The sequence below is a fragment of the Pleurodeles waltl genome, chromosome 4_1 (assembly GCF_031143425.1).
Source record: "Pleurodeles waltl isolate 20211129_DDA chromosome 4_1, aPleWal1.hap1.20221129, whole genome shotgun sequence".
NCBI lineage: Eukaryota > Metazoa > Chordata > Amphibia > Caudata > Salamandridae > Pleurodeles > Pleurodeles waltl.
The window spans coordinates 991,414,659-991,438,857 of record NC_090442.1 but is presented as its reverse complement, the minus strand read 5'-3'; the positions used below and the strand labels follow the sequence as shown (position 1 = coordinate 991,438,857).

The 24,199-nt window shown below is 45.2% G+C and overlaps 1 protein-coding gene across 2 annotated transcripts in view; it reads right to left on the bottom strand.

Moving 5' to 3' along the window:
- The window catches only part of LAMB4 (laminin subunit beta 4), a 724,082-nt gene that overhangs the window by 105,758 nt on the left and 594,125 nt on the right, over positions 1 to 24,199 (bottom strand). For both annotated transcript variants that reach the window (XM_069229818.1, XM_069229820.1), the window contains 2 exons: positions 18,986 to 19,189; positions 3,184 to 3,328 (listed from right to left, as the gene is read on the bottom strand). In XM_069229818.1, the coding sequence (XP_069085919.1) occupies positions 3,184 to 3,328; positions 18,986 to 19,189 (349 nt within the window). The remainder of the gene's footprint in view (positions 1 to 3,183; positions 3,329 to 18,985; positions 19,190 to 24,199) is intronic.

Below are 24,199 nucleotides of genomic sequence, written 5' to 3'. Positions count from 1 at the left end.
TGGCTTTTGATATGGTCTCACATTCAGTACTGGTACAGAGGCTAGACGAAGTTCGTATGACTGGGACTGTGCTCAAATGGTTTTGCTTGTTCCTCCAAAATAGTACATTTCAGGTTTGTGAGGAGACTTCCCTATCAGAGATTTTTTCTCTAAGCTGTGGGGTCCTTCAGGGCTCTTCATTGAGCCTTTCGCTGTTTTTATTGCTATGTAATTTCTCTGGCACAAATCATAAAGTGTCACATTCACAGATGATACACAGATCAATCTTTCCATCTCTCAGCAAACATATTGGACCTCCTCTCACCTTTACGACTGTCTTAAACATGTAGCAGAATAGATGGCGGCTACTAATCTGGAGTTAAATGGGGAAAAACAGGTGATGGTGGTGGGTAACAACCCATCCAGATGGATAGAACTTAATTGGCCAGATTCTTTGGGTAGTAATCCCACACCTAAAGCGGAGGTCATAAGCCTCGGTTTTTGGCTGAACAACAAGCTGTCAATATCAGCTCAAGCTAATAAGCTGGTGGGGATGCACTGTGGACTGCTAAGATGTTTAAGAAAGGTGCTCAGATGGCTACCTGAGCTATTACGTAGGACAGCAGTACAGGGCCTAATCATTTCAAGTCTAGATTATGGGAACTCTTTGTAGTTGGATAGTTCCAATTCATTCATAAAAAGACTCCATGTTATCCAGAATGCCGTAGCACGTACATTACTAAAATCCCAAGACGACAATCAGTAACTGGAGCACTGGTTAGCCTACATTGCATAGCCATACAGAAAATAATTCACTTTAAGACCCTGTACATGACTCACAGAGCTATGTACAAAGAGGCCTCAAACTGATCCAAAGCTTACTCAAGCATTACAATCCGTCCAGAATGCTGGAATCCTCAAACCACCACCTATTTGAAGTGCCGAAGATCCTAAGGCTAGGACTGGAGATCGCTCCTTTGCATTTTTGGTTCCCAAGATTTGGAATGCCCGCCTACAAGATATAAGACAACTTGAGTCGGAACTAACATCTAGGAAACAGCTAAAGACAGTTTTGTTCGCCATTTTGGAAATTCTTGGTTCTGTATCTCTGGGAGGCCCATCTGGGTAGCCACGCACTCTATAGAATTCCATGAATAAAACAGAGCAGAAGATGTTTTATGAAACATCTAGATGCACTAAGAATTTTAAAAAACGATACCTTCCTGCATATAGGGGGTTATTCTAACTTTGGAGGAGTGTTAATCCGTCCCAAAAGTGACGGTAAAGTGACGGATATACCACCAGCCGTATTACGAGTTCCATAGGATATAATGGACTCGTAATACGGCTGGTGGTAAATCCGTCACTTTTCCGTCACTTTTAAGACGGATTAACACCTCCTCCAAAGTTAGAATAACCCCCATAGTCTTTAGTCTAAGCAGATATTTATTTGCAGTTGGGCCAGTGCGGAGGAAGAAGGGCTTACATTTTTAAGGTACACTGTATTTTTACTGGGTGATAGGAAACTCACAGTGTTTTATAATTTGAGGTTGATTGTATTGTATTAGCACAAAATTGATTTTTTACAAAGTTTCCAGTCTGATGGTGTTGTAGTCCCATTTTTAAACCCTCCCCTATAAAAATGATTATAGGCGATTAATCTACGTAATGTTATGAACTATGTATCGGTGATCAATCATAGGGACCAAATTTAATTAGGATAGATGCACTTGTGGGTTTACAAAAGAAAAGAGGTTAGTCTCTAGTATGGCCCTAGGACACACAGTTATGATGTCTAGGTGTGCTATTTAAATTGTTGTTTCCACTTCATAATTGATGGTGGATTTTAAATAGATATATAGCAGGTTATTGTATAAGTGATTTGATTTGATTTGATAATGTATACCTAAGATATGTATGTTTGCTTTTTATGGATTTTAACTGAAATAAAAGCTAGCTCTTATTAACTGTAGGCGAACCAATTTTCTCCATGGGGTAATGGACAGAACGCATCAGGTTTTCTTCAGCCTCCATTGATGGGAATGTGCTTGGTTACTCTGCACCCTTACTAGCTAGCATGGGGCAGAAAGTGGGTTGTTCAGGATACTCAGTGGGCAGAAAAATGAGCAAATAAGGATGTACAAAATTCAGAACATTCTGCCTTTTGTCCATTAAATGCAATTCATGGGGGAGAGAAGGCAATTGCATCTAGTGACAGTGTATGCCACTAGAGTAGCTGTAGCACCCAGGAGCACATTCCCCAATTTGGTAGAACAGGACTCTTTTCTGTCAGTTCACAGGAAAGAATCCCAGTGTGCCCGAACTTACCATAGACAACCCTTTCAATTAAACTCTGTCGGAAGACAATCACAGGAGCATTATGCATAGATCATTTTAGTCTCAAAATACTGCAAAGATGTTAATCTATGGAAAACAACTTATTAGCGTCAGGGAGTCTCTTGTTTCTACATCCCTCTGCAATGCTGGCATCACAAATTAATATCAAACAATCATCAGTGAAGTTTGCTTATTGAGAGATTAGGGGTCGACATCAACAACAAAGGTATGTTATGGTCTACCAAAAAGCCAGACATTGACTTGACCTTTACAGTTAGACATCAACTTGGGAAGATGTGAACATTTGGAAGAACAGCCAAACACTTGAAGGTATGAATATGTGGTGACTATGAACTGGAAGTTCTGGACAATGGGCCCGTGAACAATGGGAGACATGGACAGGTAGTAAAAGAAACACTTTCTTTCAATCATTTATTTGCAGGTTACTTTCCAACCTGTCAAATTTCCAATAACCTGTGGCACTTTAAGCTCATGACAGGCATATTTTCATCACACATATTCCTAATTAACAGCTCAGGAGTCATCCCAGCCAGAACTATCATCAACCGCACACTATAATTGGGTATATTCATGAATAACCTCTAAACGTCCTACATCAAACCTACTTTAAAATATAGGCATTGATCCAGTGGTTCTTTCTAACTATTGCTCAATTTGCAATGGGTCACTTCTTTTCAAACTAAGAGTAAGAGGTACCTACTCTCAATTATCAATCTTCAAAGACGAAAACAGACATCTGACATAGAGACAGAATGTTGACTCAGGCAAAATACTCACTCATTATAGATACAGATATAGACAAATTTATAAATTTCATTGACATCGATTTTTTCAAATTATACCTACCTAGCAGAAACCTTTTCACTTGTTGGATGAGATCCTTGGTTTTCTCTTTTTCCTGTTCCATATTTTTCATAGCTTTCATTAGTGTCTCATTCAGTTTTAGAGCTTTGGCCTTCGACTCAGTAGCCATCTCCTTGATGATTTTAATCTAAAAAGAAATATTTAATAATTGAGGAAAAGCGATCAATTTTATAATTTAGGTCAGTAAATTTCTAACTACATTTGCTTTATATAGGTAGTAGAAAATAAACATCCCCAGGATTACAAACACCCTTTCCCTATCAGCCTTTATTAAGGATTTTAACCCAACCAAAGCAGAAGCAAAAGGCATTATCAAGCACATCTATGCTGAGTGAACAAACGATTAGATCAAATAGTCTAAGCAAAAACTCAAAATAATGTCATAATCGAAGAGCAGTGTCATTTTACCATGTCCCTAGATTAAAATAGGATTTGGGAAGGAATAGACATCGATATAGGACTCCCTACAACTCCCCATACACTTCAGAGAGGACAAAACCAAAATTCATATTTGGTTTCGATTATAGCTGGGCCGGGTGGCTCACTGGATTAATGTATCCTTTCCACATACTTGTTTTTGACCTCATAACCACAGGTTTAAAACCTGGTAGTTCTACTCATAATTTCTTCTGCCTGAGGTCAATAAAATGCCCTAATAAAATAACATTACACCCTTGTTTTTTATAAATTGTGTTGTGTATTATTGTGGTTATGCTTTATTTAAGGAAATCATGATCATAAAATTGTAGATTGTTTTGATTCACATCATTAATTATTACTGTGTATGGTTTTCCCATGAAGTATAAGTTAATCATTTAAGATCTCTGTTAAAAGACATTTAACTGATTCAGATTTCTGATACTGATGTTAGATGAAGAATACTATTTATGTATTGAGTATTATCGTTATTACATTTTCTTGATTATGTTTAACTGAAATCAGTTAATTATCTTGCTTTGGAAAGTATGTAGGTACAATTGTATGCATGTATATAGACGTATTGTAAACCTAGCCAAAAGGCAGCAGAGCACTGTACATTGTTCAAAGGAAAGCTTAAAGTTAGTAAGTAAAAGTGAATTTTGGGCTGCTTTTGCATAAAAAAATTACGCAAATGAACCACTAAAAAAGTATAAATATGGGCCTAAGTTCCATCAGGGTGGGGGCGATGTGATCATATTTCCTCAAGCCCTGGATAAGACAAGTTGCAACTGATAGGATGCCCCCTTGGGATGCCAGTGTGGAGTCTGGGAGGTCATACAGTAGTGCATTACGACCATCCAGATGCAAGAGTACCAGGGCTTGAACAGCCATTCTGAAATCGCTTTCTGGAAGAAACGGTTTGACTTTCTTTAGGAGACAGAGCTAGTAGCAGACCATCTTTATTCTTTTGCCAATGTGTTTCTCGAGGGAGAGATTGGTTTTCTGGGTAATTCTAAGTGATTTGCTATTGGTGAGAGGTGGAATTAAAAACCGTCGAAAGGTAGTAAAAGTGACACACTATACAATAGATTTTGAGAAAATACTATTTTATACCGAGCTAATAATAGTTACTGTGGACCGAGAGGGGGCTTTAGGGTGGCCTAACAATCAGTAGTTTACATAACAGACTTAGGGGGTCATTACAACTCTGGCGCCAGGGCTGTTTCGACTAAAGCACTGCCAACAGGCTGGCGATGCTTCCACGGGGATTACGACAGCAGCGGAAGCGCCGCGGTCGCACCGCCTGGACCGGCGGTTTACCGCCACTTCAGTCCCGGCGGTTTACCGCCACTTCTGTCCCGGCGGTTTACCGCCACTTCAGTCCCGGCAGTTTTAATCTGCCAGGGCAGCGCTGCTTGCAGCGCTGCCCAAGGGATTAAGAGTCCCCCTACCGCCAGCCTTTTCCTGGGGGTTTGAACCGCCAGGAAATAGGGTGGCGGTACGGGGAGTCGCAGGGCCCCAGGGGCAGAGGTCCCCTGACACGGCCCGTGCAGAAAAGCGCGATGGGTGCAACTGCACCTGTCGCACAGCCGTAACACCACCGGTTCCATTTGGAGCCGGCTCCTGTGTTGCAGCCGTGATCCCCGCTGCGCCGGCTGGCGGAAACCAGGTTTCCGCCCCCCGGCCTAGCAGGGATCTCAAAATGACCGCGGCGGGAGTGCAGCCGCATTGGCGGCTGCCTGTAATGAGGGACATAATCTGCATTTGACTACTGTTTTACTTTCATGTTATTGGTTCTTCCTGAAATTAACGAGGACATGACCTTTGATTTCTTATTATCTAAAATTGAAATAATGTATTAAACTCAAAAATAAAAAATAAACATATTATGTTAAATATTAATATACATCCATTGTATATCTTTACTTTAAATATAGAACATAATACAAATTGCTACAGCAGCTTAAAAATATTTTTGAATCAAAACTTCAATTATTGGAAATATATTCAAATAAATGAAATTATTTTTCTGGAGTTTAACGTAAAAAAAATAATTTTCATCTAAAGAACAAACCCTTTTAATGTGCAATATTAATTTTTAAAGGCCATGCATAGAATGTATTAAAAATAATTTAATTATTTTTATTAACACTTATTGAAAAATGAGTTTAAGGAAATATTACATATGTACTGTTTGTGTATATTTTTTAAAACATTGATTTATATGTATTTATATTTTAACTATTTTAAATAACTTAAACTAATTTAACATTATCTCCTATGGGGTTTTACTTCATGTACTTAACTTAATTATTTTTGATGCAAGTGTGTTGCTGTACTTGTGGTTGGTCATGTGTAGTGCAAGACTCGTTACTGTTTTTTTAGGTCGCAGCCTACCAGATAGGGCAGCTGTCTGGTTTACTAAAGACATCTTGGGTACATTCAGAAAGCTGACTTAGGAATGCATTCTGCCCGTTGCTTGCCAATGGCTTTGTGGTTTGTAGCTCACATTTTCTTGCTTTCCATTTGCTGGCTGTATTTGTTTAAGCCTGTCCAGCTTGAGTTTGTACTTTCGCTTGCCCAAACCTTTTTTTAAAAATGTATTCTTTATTGGCATTTGCGATAGAACAACAATACCATATTAGGAGGGAAGTGGAGAAGAGAGACGGCATGAAAGCAAATAAGAGCACAAGCAAAGCATCATATTAACCCACGAGTAAGAGGTTACATTCACCACAATCGCAATAAAACATTGCCCATGTAGATACAGACCATCAAAGGGCGTCATAGCGCTATTGCCATAAAGATCACCCAGTGTGTGTAGTCCTGCAACACGCCAGGCCTCCAATTCTGCTGTGGTTGGTGGTGTTACTTTTCTAGGAGTACCTCACAAAGCTAGCACTGGTGTATAAAGGACTGTTGCACACCTGAGGTAAAGACTTTGGTGATAACTTTGGTGCGCAGCATCCAGCAGCACAGAGTCCAGCGCCTTAGTTCACGTAATCAGGTGGAATAAGTGGGACATAGTGGACAGCATCCAGGTTGGTAGGATGGTGGCTGCGTCTGACAACTGTAAACCTGAGAGCCACCTGGGCACCCATTGTGACTGAGAGGCTAAATACTAGTGTCTAGATTTGGCACTGCTAGACCATCCCGGTCTGGTGGTGAATACAGTTTTGTAAGTGCTACTCTACAGCGACCCTTGTTCCTGATTAATTCCTTGATCCTGGGCTTAAAATCCCTAAAGAACTTGGCCAGGATATATAAAGGTAGATTGGAAAAATAATACAGAAGCCAGGGAAAAACCACCATCTTCAGAAAGGCTACTCGCCCCATCATCAACAGTGGAAGCATCTGCCAGAAGATAATCTGGGTTCTAATAGATGAGACCACACGCATGAGATTCCCATCATACAGATCTGCCAAGGAATGGTATATGTGAGTACCTAAGTACCAGAACGTCCTGGGCTGCCAGGGGACATGCAAACCAGAGAAAGCGAGTTCCAGGTTTGGCGATTCCAGTGCGAAAGAGAATAAGCATGACTTAGCCCAGTACACATGCAGACCAAACAATGATGCAAAATGTTGCAGTGTTTCTGCAATTTCGTCAGGGCCAGTAGAAATGTTCTTTAGGTATAGGAGGAGATCGTCTCCATAAAGAGACACAGTATGTAGCCCGTCACCCAATGGAATAACCCAGGTCTCTCTGCAATGCTGAATATCCACCGCCAGCAGTTCCACTTGCAGTGAAAAGAGCAATGGGGAGAGGGGGCAGCCTTGCTGGGTCTCCTTACCGATAAAGATTGGCCCGGAAATGGCAGAGCCAGTTTTGACACTAATCACGGGTTGTGCATACAGTAACTGCACTAATGGGGGTCATAAAGGCTGATATGGCGGCCATAGACAGTGCCTTTTCTTATAACTGCTGTAAGCGGGTAATTACCAGGGGGGGGGGCGTAAGCCTTTTTAAAATTCGTCAGGGAAGCCGCTGGGACCCAGCGTCTTGACAGTGGCGAGGGTGCGTCTGCTTTCCTGGATCTCCATTGGTATAATTGGGTCTTTCAGTTCTTCTCACTGCTCGGTAGTAAGACGTGGCAAGGAAAGCAAGGAGAAGAATGTGTCATATTCCTTGCAGTCTGCAGTCATGGTTAATTACTACAAAGATGTGTAATGCCTTGTAAGTTCGCTGTGTATCCCACTCTGGGTGTGAAGTAGGGAACCTGTGTCAGAACCCAATGCCACAATAGAGGTGCGGGGTTGATCTTGGTGGATCAGCAAAGCTAATAGTCGACCTGACCTGTCAGCTGCGGCATGTGCGCGGGGTGAGTGAGCTGTGTAATTGAGGCAACTCAATCTCTCCACTAATGATGGATGTTCCTTGTGCCTAACCGCTAGCCTGTGCTGATCCCCAGGGTCATGGATCTCGGAAGTCACTTGGTGCAGAAGTGTACCTTCAACGCAAGCAAAATCGCCTTCAATAGACCTACACAAATTCCACTGGGTGCCCAAACAATGCCCACGAATGGTGACCTTAAAGGCATCCCATTCAAGGAGTCTCGTGGAGGTTGTGCCATCAGTACAGGCAAAATAGTCAGTTATGGTGGTGCCCAGAGTTGCCTGGAAGGGGGAGTGCTCTTATCCCTCGGTCTCAGCCGCCAAGTGGCAATAACAGGAGGAGAACTGTCCCATGTCATTGTAAATATTATGGGCTGTGACCAGAATGGGTTTGACCCAAATAGTCAGTTTGCAGGACTGTGGATATCAGATTATCTGTACAAAGGATTCTGTCCAGTCGGTTGTGCAATTGGTGTAGTGCAGAAATAAATGAATACACCCAAGCTGTGGCATTGAGCTGGCGCCAGACATCAATTAGGTGCCAGTGTTGGAGCCAGTTGTGTAGTGAATGCGCAACCAGTAGCGTGAGGGCAGTGGCAATGGCAGGAAGGAGTGATCAAGTTTTGGATCGATAACACTATGAAAGTCCCTGCCTATTAGCTACAGAAGGCCACTCCATGGAGAGAGGGCATCAGACAACTTAGTGAAGAAAGGAACTTTCTCTGTGTTTGGCGCATATAATGACCGCAGTAAAAGTGATCGGCCTTCCAAGCGCCCACAAACACATTGCGTCCCTTGGTATTGATGTCATGCTCACCAGCCATGAAGGAGGTACTTGGTCGAATCCATATAAAAAATTACCCTGGGGTATGTGGAAAATTGAGTTTTAAACAGTTGTCCTTGCCAGCGCTGTTGCAGCCTAGTAAGTCTCTGGGAGTGTGAGGTGCATTTCCTGCAGGAGCACAATTGGGACAGAGTACCTTTTAAGATACGAGTAAATGGAGTGCAGGTGTATGTATACCTCTCACATTCCATGTGAGAACTTTAGTGGGAGCCATTAGTAGACAAAGGGGATATTAAGGTTGCATATTGCAGCAGAGTGGCCATTGAGGTGTTCCACAGCCATCAGCCAGGCTATGGGGGGGGCAGGAGGGAGGTTGGGCTCGATCTGACAAAGAACAAGTGTGGCAGAAAACAAACATAAACCACAAAAACAGAAAATAGGAATACCATTGGAGCACAGTGACAACTGGTATCCACCCAAACCACCGAACTATATAGTCCAGTACAACAAAGATAGTAGAAGAGAGTATCTACAGAGGAAGCATGTCAAGGGGCGCCTAGCAACGGATTTCCCAAGGGTAGCAAATGTGCAGGCAATAACAGAATAAATGACATAGCATGTTTCATAGTATTACAGTGAAGTATATATGGAGTCCAAGTAATAAGTGCCATCAGTGTGTGAAATAACAGACAGGGGATGGAGCGGGAGGGAAAAGGTGAAGGAAGGGAGAGGGACGAGTAATCATGACACCCCGCTCAGTGCTCGGTGATAGTAGGTAAAGGACGAAGGTACACAAACACAGTCAGGGTTAAATAATAGCATTCAGGAGTATCAGGGAATGTTGACGTGTAGAGACCGAGGACAGTACCCAATTCAAATGACAGCATCTGCCGTCAGTTTCTGAGAGAGTGTTGTTTAGAGAACCATCTTCACTGCTGGAACCATTAGGACCCTCATCAAGGTAAGAAGCTTGTGTTACCTGTCCTGTATAATCTGTTCTAAGTCAGGTAAATGGTCTGACCGCGATAGGTGATTTCTGTGGCATTTTCCATTGCGGCAGTGGCCGGACAGAGAGCCCAGTGATCCATTTGAAGCCGCTGGTGATGATGGTCAGCAAGTCTGGCCCATCGATTCCAGCCACTCCCAAGCAGCTTCTGGGGCGTCGAAGAACCGTGTATTCCTCTAGGCCATGAGTCGCAGTATTGCTGGGAAAAGGAGAGAGTATTTCAAATTGAGGGCTTGCAACTGGCGCTTCACCTAGAAGAAGGAACTTTACTTTAGCATTTTCCACTGTAATGTCTAAGAAAGATCTGGCCTTGCGTAATATAGAGTCCCTGTCTACATAGTGAACCAGGTGAAATAGCAATGACCTCAGGTTTGACACCGGTGGCAGAGACTGTGCTGGGACCCAGTGGGCACATTCAATGGAAAAGAATTGCGGGTCCAGAATGTGTAGCCACTCCGTATCCACTGTTCCACGTAGATGACAGCACTGTTACCTTCCACTCGCTCTGGCAGTCCCACTACGCAAATATTATTCCTCCTGGAATGACCCTCAGCATCGTCTGCTCTACTTTCCAAAACAGTCACAGGATCTATTAGTGTCTGTACTGAGGTTTCCACCTGACAGGCTTTAGTAGCAAGGCTTTTCAGAGGATGCTCCATGGAATGGATTTTGTCCAGCAGTTTGCAATGGTCTGCATGGAGCAGGGTGAGATCACCGACCACCTTGTCGATCTTATGTTCCAAGGAAGTTTGAGTTTGATTGCAGGAGGTACTAAGGCATTCCACTGCCACCAAGCCAGCATCTAGCTTTCATCCAGTAGACGTAGAGGAGTCGGAGTCTGGCGTCTGGGAGTTATTACCAGTTCCAGATCCCAGATGACCAATGGTATTGGTCATGGATGGTGTGATGCCTAATTTTGTGTAACTAATTGAGTTATAATAGTCCACTGGACAGTGTCAATTAAACACCTACAGGTCAGACACAATCAATTCAGATTGAACAAATAGCTGGGCTTTGCAGAGGACTGCACTACAGAGAAGTATAGGTAGAAACCTGCCCTGAAGAGACCCTTGTGTAATGGAGCACCAAACCCTGACGTAAGCCTTGAGGTAAAAGGCCCGCTTGCTTATGCCTGGGGTTGTCTAATGGAGAGCAGCAGCACGAGCAGCCCCATGCCACAAGGCAGCAAAGTCTCAACATCCACTGTAACGATATGAGAACGGCAAGGATGTGGGTGCTTCAAGTGACAATAAGAAAGGTTGTACCTGATCAGTCCAGGGGATTATGTCAATGTCCCAGCAGTGAAGCAATATCCCTGTGCCCAGTTTAATAATGTCCATAGAGTCTAATAGCTGAGTGTGGCATGTTGAGCGGACCTGTTTCGAGTATGAATCCACCCGGGAAGACAGATGTGGGGTGTGTTTATTGCACACAACTCCTGTCTCCTATAAGGCCAGAGCCATAGTATTGTGCAAGGGCCCCAGGGGGGGTGGGGGGGAGAGAGACAACTCGCACCCTGCAGATGCAGTTGTTTTAGGAAATGTCGGCTTGACGCAGTACTAGCGAGGTATGCACAAGATGCCCCGTTCCTATGAAGAATCAGAGGCCACACACTGATCAGAGCAGTGGAAGGCCAAGCAATTAGTAGGCTCACAGCTACTGCCTTAGCCGGAGTCCCAGGGGAAAGTGTAGTGGCCTCCATCTTCAACACAGAGGCGCACAGTCTGTGGCGCTCCGCATCACAACTCACTTGAAGCTGCTGCAGTGTGGGGGAGCCAATCCAGCAGGACTCCCTCTCCAGCGCGGCCACCTTCAAGTGTAGGCCCACTCACCACGGGTTCGTCAGGTGTCACACCAGATGGTGATCCACGTCCGGGGGCTTCCCCTCTCGTCTGGAGGCACTGCAGGTCCGTCCTCGTGGCTCTCCACCGCAGTGTTGCGCCCCAGACCAGCTGCTGACATCCCTCGCCTTCTCCGTCAGGCTGGGGGTGCAGCCACCAACATCGCAGGCCTTCTCTACTGTTGTGGCACCCGGTCTTCCACATGAGTTGGAGGCATGTTCTGGGATTCCTAGTCGTGGCAGGTGCAATCCGCTTTAGTGCAGCACCCGATGCGATGCCTATGTACAGATAAAAGCTGGGCTTTGCAGAGGACTGCACTACGGAGAAGTATAGGTAGGAACCGTCAGTGAAGAGACACTTCTGTAATGGAACACCAACCTGATGTAAGCCTGACGATAAAAGGCCTGCTTGCTTATGCCTGGGGTTGTCTAATGGAGTGCAGCAGCACGAGCAGCCCCGTGCCGCAATGCAGCAATGTCTCACAATTCACTGCAATGAGATGAGCAAGCAAGGATGTGGGTCCTTCAAGCGACAAGAAAGGTTGTACCTGATCAGCCCAGGGAATTATGTTGATGTCTCAGCAGTGAATATCCCTGTGCCCAGCTTCATACTGTCATTACGGTCTCATAGCAGAGTGCCACATGTCAAGCGGGCCTGTTTTGAATATGAGTCCACCAGAGAAAGCAGAGGTTGGGTGTGTTTATTGCCCACAACCCCTATCTCCTACAAGGTCTGAGCCATAGTACTGTGCAGGGGCCCCAGCAGGGAGGGGGAGGTGGGAGAATGACAGCTCGCACCCTGCAGATGCAGTTGTATGAGGAAATGTCTGCTTGACGCAATCCCAACGAGGTAGGCCCAAGACACCTCATCCTTATGAAGAATCAGAGGCACACACACTTATCAGAGCAGTGGAAGGCTGATCAATCAGTAGGCTCACAGCTCCTGCCCCCGTCAGAGTCCCAAGGGAAAGTGTAGTGTCTGTTGCAGTCCACACCGGGAGTCAATTCAAGCCGCTGCGGCACAGGGGAGCAAATCCGGCAGGCCTTCCTCTCCAGTGCAGCTGCCTTTAACTGTTGGCACACTCACCACGGGTTCATCAGGCCTCCCGCCAGGTGGTGATACACGTCCTTAAGCCTCCCCTCGCATCTGGAGGCATAGCAGGTCCGTTGTCGTGGCTCTCCACTAGTGTTGCGCCCCAGAGCGGCCGCCGACATCTCTCGCCTTCTCCGTCAGGCCGGGGGCACAGTCACCGACAGCGCAGTCCTTCTCTACTGTCGTGGCACCTGGTCTATCACATGAATCGGAGGCATGTTCTGGGATTCCTAGTCATGGCAGGTGCAATCCGCTTTAGTGCAGCACCCGATGCAATGCCTGTGTCCTGTTTAAAGAAGAATGATCAGGGCTTCGTGACTGAGCCCCATTAGAACATGTCCACCATCTTGGCTCGCCCCTCTGCCTTTGAAATGTTAACTAGGGATCCCAGATGTTTTCTGGGCAGGAGCTAGGAGGCATAAGTTCCCAATACGTGGAAAGGTGCTCCTGAAAGCAGATCGTGTCCTGCAGCCAATCCTCCACTGTGGGAGCAGGTTGTCTCCCCCAGTGAATGGCCACCAGGTGTTTGGCCAGGAGTAAAAGTATGGCAGTGAGATGGCTGACCCCAGGGGGGGCATCTTTGACATAACCCAAGAGGCCAACCAGAGAGATTTGAGGGGGTAGTGGAAGAAAATACCCCGGACCAGTATATAGCCATATGAAGTGTATGAGGTGCAGTCTATGGTTTGGGGCGAGGGCAGCCATCAGGTGTCAGTGATCTAGGGGTTGGTGTCTTCTTCCCACGTGGAGCAGGCGGTCCAGGCTGTCACAGAGGCTGTGTCTTTTTATGACGGAGAAAAGACAAGTGACTAAACGGCAGGGTGTTCAATTGCCCAAATCTTATATACAGGGCCCCTACCGAGTGCTCCATTTCTGTAAATAAGCCTTTAAATCTTATTCTTATCTTGCCACCTTTGCTGTGCATTCAAAGACCGAGGTCAAATGTCATGCACTGTCTTCCAAGGTGCTTGTTTACTTTTCTTTCTCTGACTTCAAAGTGAGAGGATTTATGTGTCAATCTTGGTGGATAATGGGGGTAGGAAAGCATTTTTTTTCGGGCACCAACCAACATTTAAATGAACTGTGTTAGTATTTCAGAATATGTCAAAATTAGGAACACAAATGAAGCAAATTTTTGGTTATTTCTGAAGTGTGTTGGAAACAAATACTTTAATATGATCAAAACAAAACATTACACTAGGTGATGCAATTTCCACACATTTTTGTCTTTAGAGGTTTATTATTAAAACTGTAAGTCTGTGCAAATCTGTAGGAAAGTGCCCTTTTTGCATTGTTACCCCCCCAATTTTTGCCTGATGTTGATGCTGACTTGCCTGAGAGTGTGCTGGGATCCTGCTATCCAGGTCCCAGCACCAGTGTACTTTCCCCAAATATGTACCCTTTCTTCCACAATTAAACACCCCTGGCACCTAGTTAAGTCCCTAGTAAAAGGTACCCATAGTATGAGGGGGCCCTGTCGCCAGGGATGTCCCCCCAAGGGCGGCAGCATGTATTATGCCACCCTTGGGGACCCCTCACCAAGCACATGCACACTGCCATTACAGCTTGTGTGTGCTGGTGGAGAGAAAAAGAGAAAGTCGACATGGCACCCCTTACAGGGTGCCATGCCCGCAAACCACTGCCAGTGGAATATGTAAGTCACCCTTCTAGCAGGCCTTACAGCCCTAAGGCAGGGTTCACTATACCACAGGTGAGGGCATAGCTGCATGAGCAATTTGCCCCTACAGTGTTTAAGTCAATTCTTAGACATTGTAAGTGCAGTGAGACCATATAAAGTACAAGGGCTGAGAGTTTGTCATTATGAACTCCACAGCTCCAGGATGGCTCCACTGAAGTCTGGGAAGTTTGGTATCAAACTTCTCAGCACAATAAATCCACACTGAAGCCAGTGTTGGATCTTAGGACAAATGCACCCAGAGGGCATTTTAGAGATGCCCCCTATATTTTAGCCAAACTTCTAGTGCAGGACTGAACAGTCTGTGCCAGCCTGCCACTTCCAGACAAGTTTCTGACCACATGGGATGAGAGCCTTTGTGCTCTCTGTGGCCAGAAACAAAGCCTGCACTGGGTGGAGGTGATTCACACCTCCCCCTGCAGGAACTTTAACACCTGGCAGTGAGCCTCAAATGCTCAACCTCTTATTACAGTGCGCTAGGACATTCCAGCTAGTGGAGATGCCGCCCCCCCCAGACAAAGCCCCACTTTTGCCGGCAAGTTCGGCAGTAAAATTAGGGAAAACAAGGAGGAGTGACCACTTCAGCTAGAACCACCCCTAAGGTGTCCAGAGCTGAGGTGACCTCCTTGCAAAATCCTCCTTCTTTATTTGGAGGACAAGGACCAATATTGTTAGGTCTGTGCACCCCTCCCTAAAGGGAGTGGATAGCGGAAGGATGTAGTTACCCTCAGGGACAGTAGCTCTTGGCTACTGCCCTCTGACCCCTGTAACACCCCTAAATCCAGGTTTTAGGGCTCCCCTGAACCTATCTCATTAGGGGCCAGATGTAGCAAAACGGCAATTTGCGACTTGCAAATTGCGAGTCCCTGCGACTCGCAATTTGCAAGTCGCAAATTGCTCTGCAGTACGGTGTCTCAGACACCGACTGCGACTCGCTATGGGGTCGCAATGACCCACCTCATGAATATTCATGAGGTGGGTCGCAAATTGCGGCCCCATAGCGAGTATAGGCACTCGCTAACATGGAGGCCTGCTGACGTCAGCAGACCTCCATGTTCGTGACCTGCTTTTAAATAAAGCAGTTTTTTTTTTTTTAAGTGTAGCCCGTTTTCCTTACAGGAAAACGAGCTGCACTTAAAAAAAAAAACGAAACCTTTTGTTTCGGTATTTTTTCAGGGCAGGGAGTGGTCCCTTGGACCACTCCCTGCCCTGAAAAAATGTTTTTGGGTCCAGTCACAAACTCTGCTCTGGACCACTCTGTGCCACTCTACTCCGCACCACTCTAGGCTACTGCACTATATGCCACTCAACTCTACATCACTGCCCACTGCATCACTCAACTCTACGCCACTCCACTCTGCACTACTCCACACCACTGCACTCTATGCAACTGCACCCTAAGCCACGGTACTCTACTCTGCACCACTCCACTGTGTGCCTCTCCACTCAGCCCCATTTCACTCTGCACCACTGCAGTCGATTATGCAGCACTCTAATCTACCCCACTGCATACTATTACTCTGCATTGTACGCCGTAGAATTCAATGCAACTGCACTCTATATCACCGCATTGCATGCCACTAGACTCTGCAACATTCTGTGTCAATGCACTTTACACTAGCCCACTCTACTCTATGCCACTCCATTGTATGCCAGTCTCTGTGACTCCATACTATGCCACTCCAAGACGCTCTCTGCCACTCCACTCTACACCACTCTACTTTTCGCTATTTCACTCTACAACACTCCACGCCACTCTTCTCTACACCACTAACTTTTAGCCATTGCTGGAGTAAAACATGGCTAAAACACATTGAAAAAACGAAATGGCTCTTGCATAGGCTAGACCTATTTGCTTTTCCAATGGTCGTTTTAATAGTTGACTTACACTCAGAGTTTGTGAATGCCTAAAAGCTGGGCCTCTTTTGTAATGTTATATAGGATATAAGGAGGACAGACCCATCCCCACAACCTTCTTCTCCCTCGTTGTTTTCGAATGCCTAAAAGTAGTCAACGTACTCAAAAGTGCAAGTTACCTTTGTGAACCGGGCTCTGGGAGTTTTATACTTACTGGGTTTTCACATGACACATAGAGAGCAAGCTGTCTGTCTGCATTCACAACTTAATAGTTGTGAAAATGTCACAGCTATGCGGCCCGTAAGGGGGTCCAGCACAGAAGTGAACTGAGGGTATGTTTTGCCACCACTGAAATGTCAGATTTGCCATAAAACCATATGTGGTTGGTGATATGATAATCATATGTGATTAAAATGGATATATTGTTATTGGTTGGGAGACCCTGACATATCCTAATCTTGGTTTTGTCTTAGTGTGCTGTTTATATGTTATCCTGATGAAAGGACTTCCATCGCAAAACGTGTTGGGATTTGAAACTTTAGTTATGAAAATATAGAATGTTCTCATCTTGATTGAAATATGCAAACATATATATGCAACATAAACATGTAAATGCACACACAAAGAATCTTTGTGTTAGTAATGAATAAAAACTGTGAGGAAAATTTTCCAAGCGTATGTGAGCCCTTATAAACTGTGAAAGTATCACCAGCAGTTAGGTCGATAAAATGAGTACCATTGAGTTGGATAACAATACACGCCTGCTTTCAGCTGCAAAATGTCTCAATGGTTGAATTTGCACTTTACAAATACACGTTATATGTTTTGTTGTGATATGTTATGTTGTGTTATGATGACCACATTTGACATGCATTGCTGGCTACCAAAATCAAGTCACGGTTCCAGATCCTTTGCATAGTCCACATGTCCCTGCGTAGCTGGTCACTGGAATATCTATCAAAATGATGCGTCTTACATACTGACCTGATGCCTTTGGTCTTGTATCTTGGGCGCAATATATGTGGCTCTGTGGACTTAAGTACATGTGCAAGATTCCACCCTCTGGAACTCCCTCCTGCTTAAATTTAAGACTCATATAAAAGTTCCTTCACCACAGATGAGGATTAATGACCCACATTTTCTGCAAGGAATGACCAAGGAGTAATTCTTACCTTATCATCTAGAATCAGTTCTCTTCACTCCATTAGCAAGTCAAAGTCTATGCCTCCTTCCCCCTCAGCCAAAGCCTTTCCCATCATAATTCATGAAGATGACACTGTGACATATGATAGACAAGAGTAACAGACCTCAAACCATGAAATCATTCAGCGTAGGGTTTGTGTCTGGCCAAGGTGTGATTATTCTGGACAACAGTAGCACTTAAAGTGGCCGTTGTGACTCAGGGTGCTTTATAAAATCGGTAATTACATAAATACTTCCAAATTCAGAGAAAACATTTTCGAAGTATATGCTGCAAAATGGTATTCAATGTTGAGCGCGCCATTCCCCCACAGTAGCAAGGACTTTTTAAATATTGTTTCTTGCAATCTGGCCCTCTTGTAGCTCTTTGGGATGGTGCCATACGTAGGCCCGGGCACAATTTCATTTATGACCGGATAATCTTGCATAATTTCCTGCAGTTTGCGTTGTGATTGTTATGGGAAATGCCCGAGATTATGCAATTATGCCACGTAATTCGGGTAAAAATCCTATTACAGGATCACAAGAAGAACGTAGATGAACTGGACATAGATTCCTACACCACTGTAATCTAGCGTATGCATTTAGATGAAGACAGAATGACCAACATCTAAGGATCCTAGTGCTCATTTAAACTACAATCCTACATAGAGAGGTCACAACGCGATGTGCTGACATCTTCATACATGAGGACTATTTTTAATTTGGTGGAACAGCAACATCCCTCAGAACTCTTACTAAATAAATTAAATCAATATTTGAAAGAAAGACTACTCCAGTAGCCTCGGCGATAATGTTTATTTTCTTAATAATATGATGAACCCGCTGCTTAAGCTACAAATGCCCCGGCTAACCCCCGTTTGTATTTCTCTGTTTTTGTGATTGCTTTGAATGCAATAATATATTTGCTTGACTTTACATCATAGCAATGGGAGCACTTGGAAGAAGTGGTCAAGTATGTTAATTGTAATTCAAATGCCCCTTTTTGTTTCTATGTTAATGTATTTCAATTTGATTCCTAAGTGTGTGGTTGAGTTATATCTTATTGTATGATAAAAATTTTAAAAAATTAAAAGATGAAGAATTATCCAAAACAAGTACTATGCGTTAGTCAAGTATTGTATTGAATGCCCCACCTCTAACGATATGTTAAAGGACAAACTCTTTACTTATGGCGTAAATTTATCAGTATCCCTTGAGGTAGAAGAAAATCTTCATTTGGAGGCGGTGAGAGGCAAACCATAGACCTCTAAATAGTACTGTCTTGTGTCAATGGTACACCTCCTCTGCTAAGTATGAAGAATGCACGCATAATTTGAGCTTGGTGCAGAATCCAAATAATCAATTAAAGCTGTCTTCATGTTCTATGCTTTCTGTCATAAACATTTCTGGTACTAAATTTTGGTCGCCAATCCACTTGTTGGATCCATTGAGCAAGTATAACTAAGTAAAACATCCGTAGTGGTCAGATGTAAGAGATAAAAGTACAATTCAAAGAAAGGATATGTGGCAGACTAACTTCTACTTGTGTTTAACATGAAACTTTGTCTCACCTGTTGTTCAGACTCCTGCAGATGGCGTGTGAAGTTGTTCACCAACAGATCTGTTTTATCAGCCCTTTTCAGTGCATTTGCAGAGAGAGTCACCACTCCACCACAGTTTGGCCCACCACACTTTTTACCACCAAAGTAATCCCTACATAAAGCTCCACCACACAGCGACTTGTCGCATGATGCGTTATCTTCAGTCCCACACACCTACAAAGCAAAAATAAAATTAGTAAATGACTTTGATTCATCACAGTCATTAAAGAAACTTAGGTGGTCATTATGAACTTGGCAGTGTGGCCTGCCATGCCGGCGGTGGTGGGAAAACCCACCAGCCGGCATGGCGGTTCCACACCGCCACATAAAGAACACCATGAGGGCCGCCATAGGCAGCCCTCACTCACACCCAGGCTGCCTCCGTCAGGCAGCCTGGCGGTGGTCGGAATCATTATCCGACAGGGCAGCGGTGCTGCCCTTGGATAATGATTCCTCAGCCTCCAGCCTTTCCCTGGTGGGTTTACCCGCCAAGCAAAGGCTGGTGGAAGGGGTGCACCGGGGCACCCCTGGGAGCCCCTGCACCGCCGATGCACTTGGCATGGGCAGTGCAGGGGCCCCTGTGCAGTGCCCCATCACGCAGGTCACTGGCTGATTTTCAGGAAGTGATCTGCACGACGGGTGCAGCTGCACCCGCCACACAGAGGCATTGACGGCGGCTCCACACAATGTTTCTGCCTGTTGGCCCCCAGGAATGTTCGTAATACAGCCGGCGGGGATCCGGGGACGCAGGCGGTCAGTGTTTTGACTGCCAGCATGAACACGGCGGTATCAGCCGCCATGTTCATAATGAGGGCCATAGTGTGCACAGAATCTAGGGGTTCCCCAGAGGCTTGACAGAGGCAAAAACAGATAATACTAATGCTCTATTTGTGATAGTGTGGTCAAGCAATTAGGCTTATCAGAGGGTAGTACAAAGCATTTGCTGTACACTTGCATATAATATAAAAAGCACCCACTCAAGGACTTAACTCCGGACCAATTGTTTTTATATATCAAAAATATATTTTATTTTTTTATTTTTTTTAATCCACAAGATTCAGTTTGCAGGTAAGTAAATAAAATGAAAGGTACTTTGCATGTATATGTTCAGGACATTGAATAGAATCGCCAATGTATACAGTTTTTCTTAAATTGGCAAAAAGCTATTTTAAAAGCGGACACTGCATTTTTCAACTGTTCCTGGGGGAAGAAAAGACAATACAGTTTTGCAAGTAAGTATGCAACTCACAGTTCTTGTCTCCGGGTTTTAGGTAGTCCATCGTTGGGGGTTCCAGGTAACCCCAAACACCCACCACCAGCAACACGGGGCCGGTCGGGTGCAGAGGTTAAAGAGGAACCAAATTAACGTGGGCTCCTATAGAGACAGGGGGCACTCAGAACTTGGTCTGCTAGTAGGTAAGTACCTGCGATGTCAGAAGGCAGACCTGGGGGGTTTAGAGGAGCACTGGAGGGGCTCCAAGTAGACAGCAAACATGCACCCTCAGCGGCACAGGGGAGGCCGGGTGCAGGGTGCAAACAGGGCATCAGGTTTCTAATGCTGGTCTATGAGGAGACCCCGGGGGTCACTCAGAGGCTGCAGGCGATGTCTAGTGTGGCTTCTAGAGAAAACCACCAGCTGGACAGGGAGGAGAGCCACCTGCTGGAGGATGCTGTGCCGGGGGTCGGTTTCTCCTAGGCCTGGGGGCTGCGGGTGTAGTGGATCTTCAGGTGTCGGTTTTTTTTGTCCAGGCAAGTCGCAGTCAGAGGGCTCTCGGGATTCCCTCTGCAGGCGTCGTAGTGAAGGGGTGGAGAGATTAGTCCCAGGGTGAGCGCTTGCTCAGAATCACCTGGGATCCTCTCTGGCTAGTTGGGCCACCTGGACATGGGCCATGGGCGTCGGGTGGACAGGGGTCAGGACTCCCACATCCGGAGTGAGGTGACAGTCCTTGGTTGTTTCTTCTGTTCTTTTTCTTCAGACGGCTGCTGTTCAGAGGAGTTCTTGGTCCTTTGAAGGTGCAGGGCAGTCCTCTATAGCTTGTCAGAGGTTTTTGCTCCCATTGGGTGTGTCACTGTAGTTGTTGCAGGTTCTTTGAAGCAGGAGACAGGCTGGTAGGGCTGGGGCCAAAGCAGTTGTCGTCTTCCTTCTTCTCTGCTGGGGATTTCAGCTAAGCAGTCCTTCTTCTTCTTGTAGGTCGACAGGAATCTGGTGAGGTGGGTTCAGGGAGGCCCTTAATTCCTAGATTTAGGGGTGTATTAGGGTTCAGAGGGCAGTAGCCAATGGTTACTGTCCCTGAAGGTGGCTACACCCTCCTTGTGCCCACTCCCTTTGGGAAGGGTCATATATTCCTATCCCTATTGGTCCCTGTCCTCTAAACCAAGATGGAGGATTCTGCAGGGAGGGGGTCACCTCAGCTCTAGACACCGTAGTGGTGGTCCTGGCTGAGGTGGTCACTCATCCCTGTTTTCCCTAATTTTCCTGCCGGACTTCCCACCAAAAGTGGGGCTTTGTCCAAGGGGGCGGGCATTCCCTCTAGTTGAAGTGCCCTGGGGCACTGCAACCTGAGGCTTGAGCCTTTGAGGCTCACCACCAGGTGTTACAGTTCCTGCAGGGGGAGGTGTGAAGCACCTCCACCCAGGACAGGTTTTGTTTCTTACCACAGAGTGCACAAAAGCACTCACCCCATGTGGTCAGAAACTTGTCCGAAAGTGGCAGGCTGGCACAGACCAGTCAGTCCTTACACTAGCAGTTGGGCTAACATTAAGGGGTCATCTTTAAGATGCCCTCTGTATGTATTTTTCAATAAATCCCACACTGGCATCAGTGTGGATTTAGTGCCAGAAAGTTTGATACCAAACTTCCCAACATTCATTGAAGCCATTATGGTGCTGTGGAGTTCGTAGTGACAAACTCCCAGGCCATACACTCAATATGGCTACACTGCACTTACAATGTCTAAGAATTGACTTAGACACTGTAGAGGAATAGTGCGCATGCAGCTATGCCCTCACCTGTGGTATAGTGCACCCTGCCTTAGGGCTGTAAGGCCTGCTAGAGGGGTGACTTACGTATGCCACAGGCAGTGCTTTGTGTGCATGGCACCCTGAGAGGGGTGCCATGTCAACTTAGTCTTTTTCTCCCCACCAGTACACACAAGCTGCACGGCAGTGTGCATGTGCTGAGTGAGGGGTTCCCTAGGGTGGCATAATACATGCTCCAGCCCTTAGAGACCTTCCCTGGCCATAGGGCCCTTGGCACCATGGGTACCTTTTACAAGGGTCTTAACTGTGTGACAGGGCTGTGCCAATTGTGGAAACAAAGGTACAGTTTTAGGAAAAGAACACTGGTGCTGGGGCATGGTTAGCAGGATCCCAGCACACTTTCAGTCAAAGTTGGCATCAACACTAGGCAAAAAGTGGGGGGGGTAACCATGACAACAGTGGCACTTTCCTGCACATGCTTTATAAATTTCTTCAAAAACACCATTTATCAAGAATTGCATTGTATATCTTCACAAACTTTAGTACAATGTAATCAGTCTTTCCATGTAGTTCTACTATACGCATAATATAGGGCTTGTTTCTTTTCACTAATCAACTGGATATGGTTTAACTAAGGTGAGGAGATCTTCACACATATAATTCTGAAGATGGAACATGCTAAGATGAAAGGTTGCAGGTTTGAACATGACTATTTTTTAAACATTTTGTGTGTCCCTGTTTCTTTTTCTGTATTCACAATGCGAGAAAGAGATTTTGTGTTTTGACAGGTTGGGCGTAGTCCTGCAGGAGCTAGATAAGCCCCACCCCAGGTTCTGCGAACACCCATGGGAATCCTGCAGGAGTTCCACAGGACCCAACAAACCAGAAAAAGAGCAAAATGTGGGTCAGACCCTTATAAAATGTTTTTCACAAAGGCAGCGGAGCACGCACCTTTTACAAGTCACTGGGGACGCCTAAGAAACCATCGTAGGGAGTGAATGGCTCCTCACCAATCTTTGGTAAACAAGACTATGCTGTGGGTAGGCCGGGCGGGGATTAACATGGCCCGGTTTGGTTTGCTGAAATCTCTATGGTTGGACATATGAGTAGGTATTCTTCATGACGGGGGCCTGAGCAGGATTGATGAGAAGACCTAGGGGATACACCCTGGGACAGTATCCTTCTTATTGTATTCACCTACAGTACCATGTTGAATATTCATCAACTAAGCACACTCCAAAGTGAATATCACCAGATTTCTGCTGATGCATGAGAATGTTTCACACCAGTTGCTCCCTTTTCTCTCTTTTGTTTTCTACACATGCAAGAAATGTTGGGGTTCTTTGGCACTGAATGTTGGGATTCTCAGTGTTGGGTGGTATTTTGAGGATGGAGAGGTTCTGTGGTTTTACATTTTTACATACATGGACATGGTAGCAAAAGAACTTTGAGTAGGGAAAGCATTGGTAATACAGTATACTATTCTCCAGGGAGCACCGGATGATACACTGTAAGAAGTGACTTACATGGCTCACTTGGAACACTAGAGAATTTAACAGTGCCCAAAAAGCTAGACAAGTTCTAGCCTACCTTGATAGACCCTCCATGATATTGCATTCATTCAGGAGACCCTCTGTGCCCCATGGCACCCTTTTAAATTTGCACGCAGATGGAGCGTTCATAGGTACTACTTGATCTAAAGTTCTTACTCTAGGGATGTCTGCCTTCTCATAAAATCACATAGTAACTTTAAACTACATCACTGCTATAAAGATGAGGAAGGGCCCTACCTGATTTTGGTGGGGACTGTTGAGAACACACCTATGGTATTGATGAACATATATACACCAAATGTTAACAACTCAAAGTGCTTTCTTGATATCCTCACAGTGCTACAGAATGTATCAACTGAGAACATACTTTGGGGAGGAGATTTTAATCTAGTACTGGACACCACCCAAATCTTTCGGGGGGCTAGAAGATCTCAGAATACACACGCTGCTGGGACATTGTGGGGGTTAAGGAGCTGCGGGCTGGAGGACATTTGGCGCATTTATCACCAGACTAGGAGGGAGTTTACTTTCTTCTCTGCCCCTCGTGACACTTCCCCCCACATTGATTATCAGCTGCTTAGTCGGGAGCTGCTTCTCTTCACAATCAAGCTGCTGCATCTCCTGCGCATGCTGTCAGAGTATTTCCTGGTAA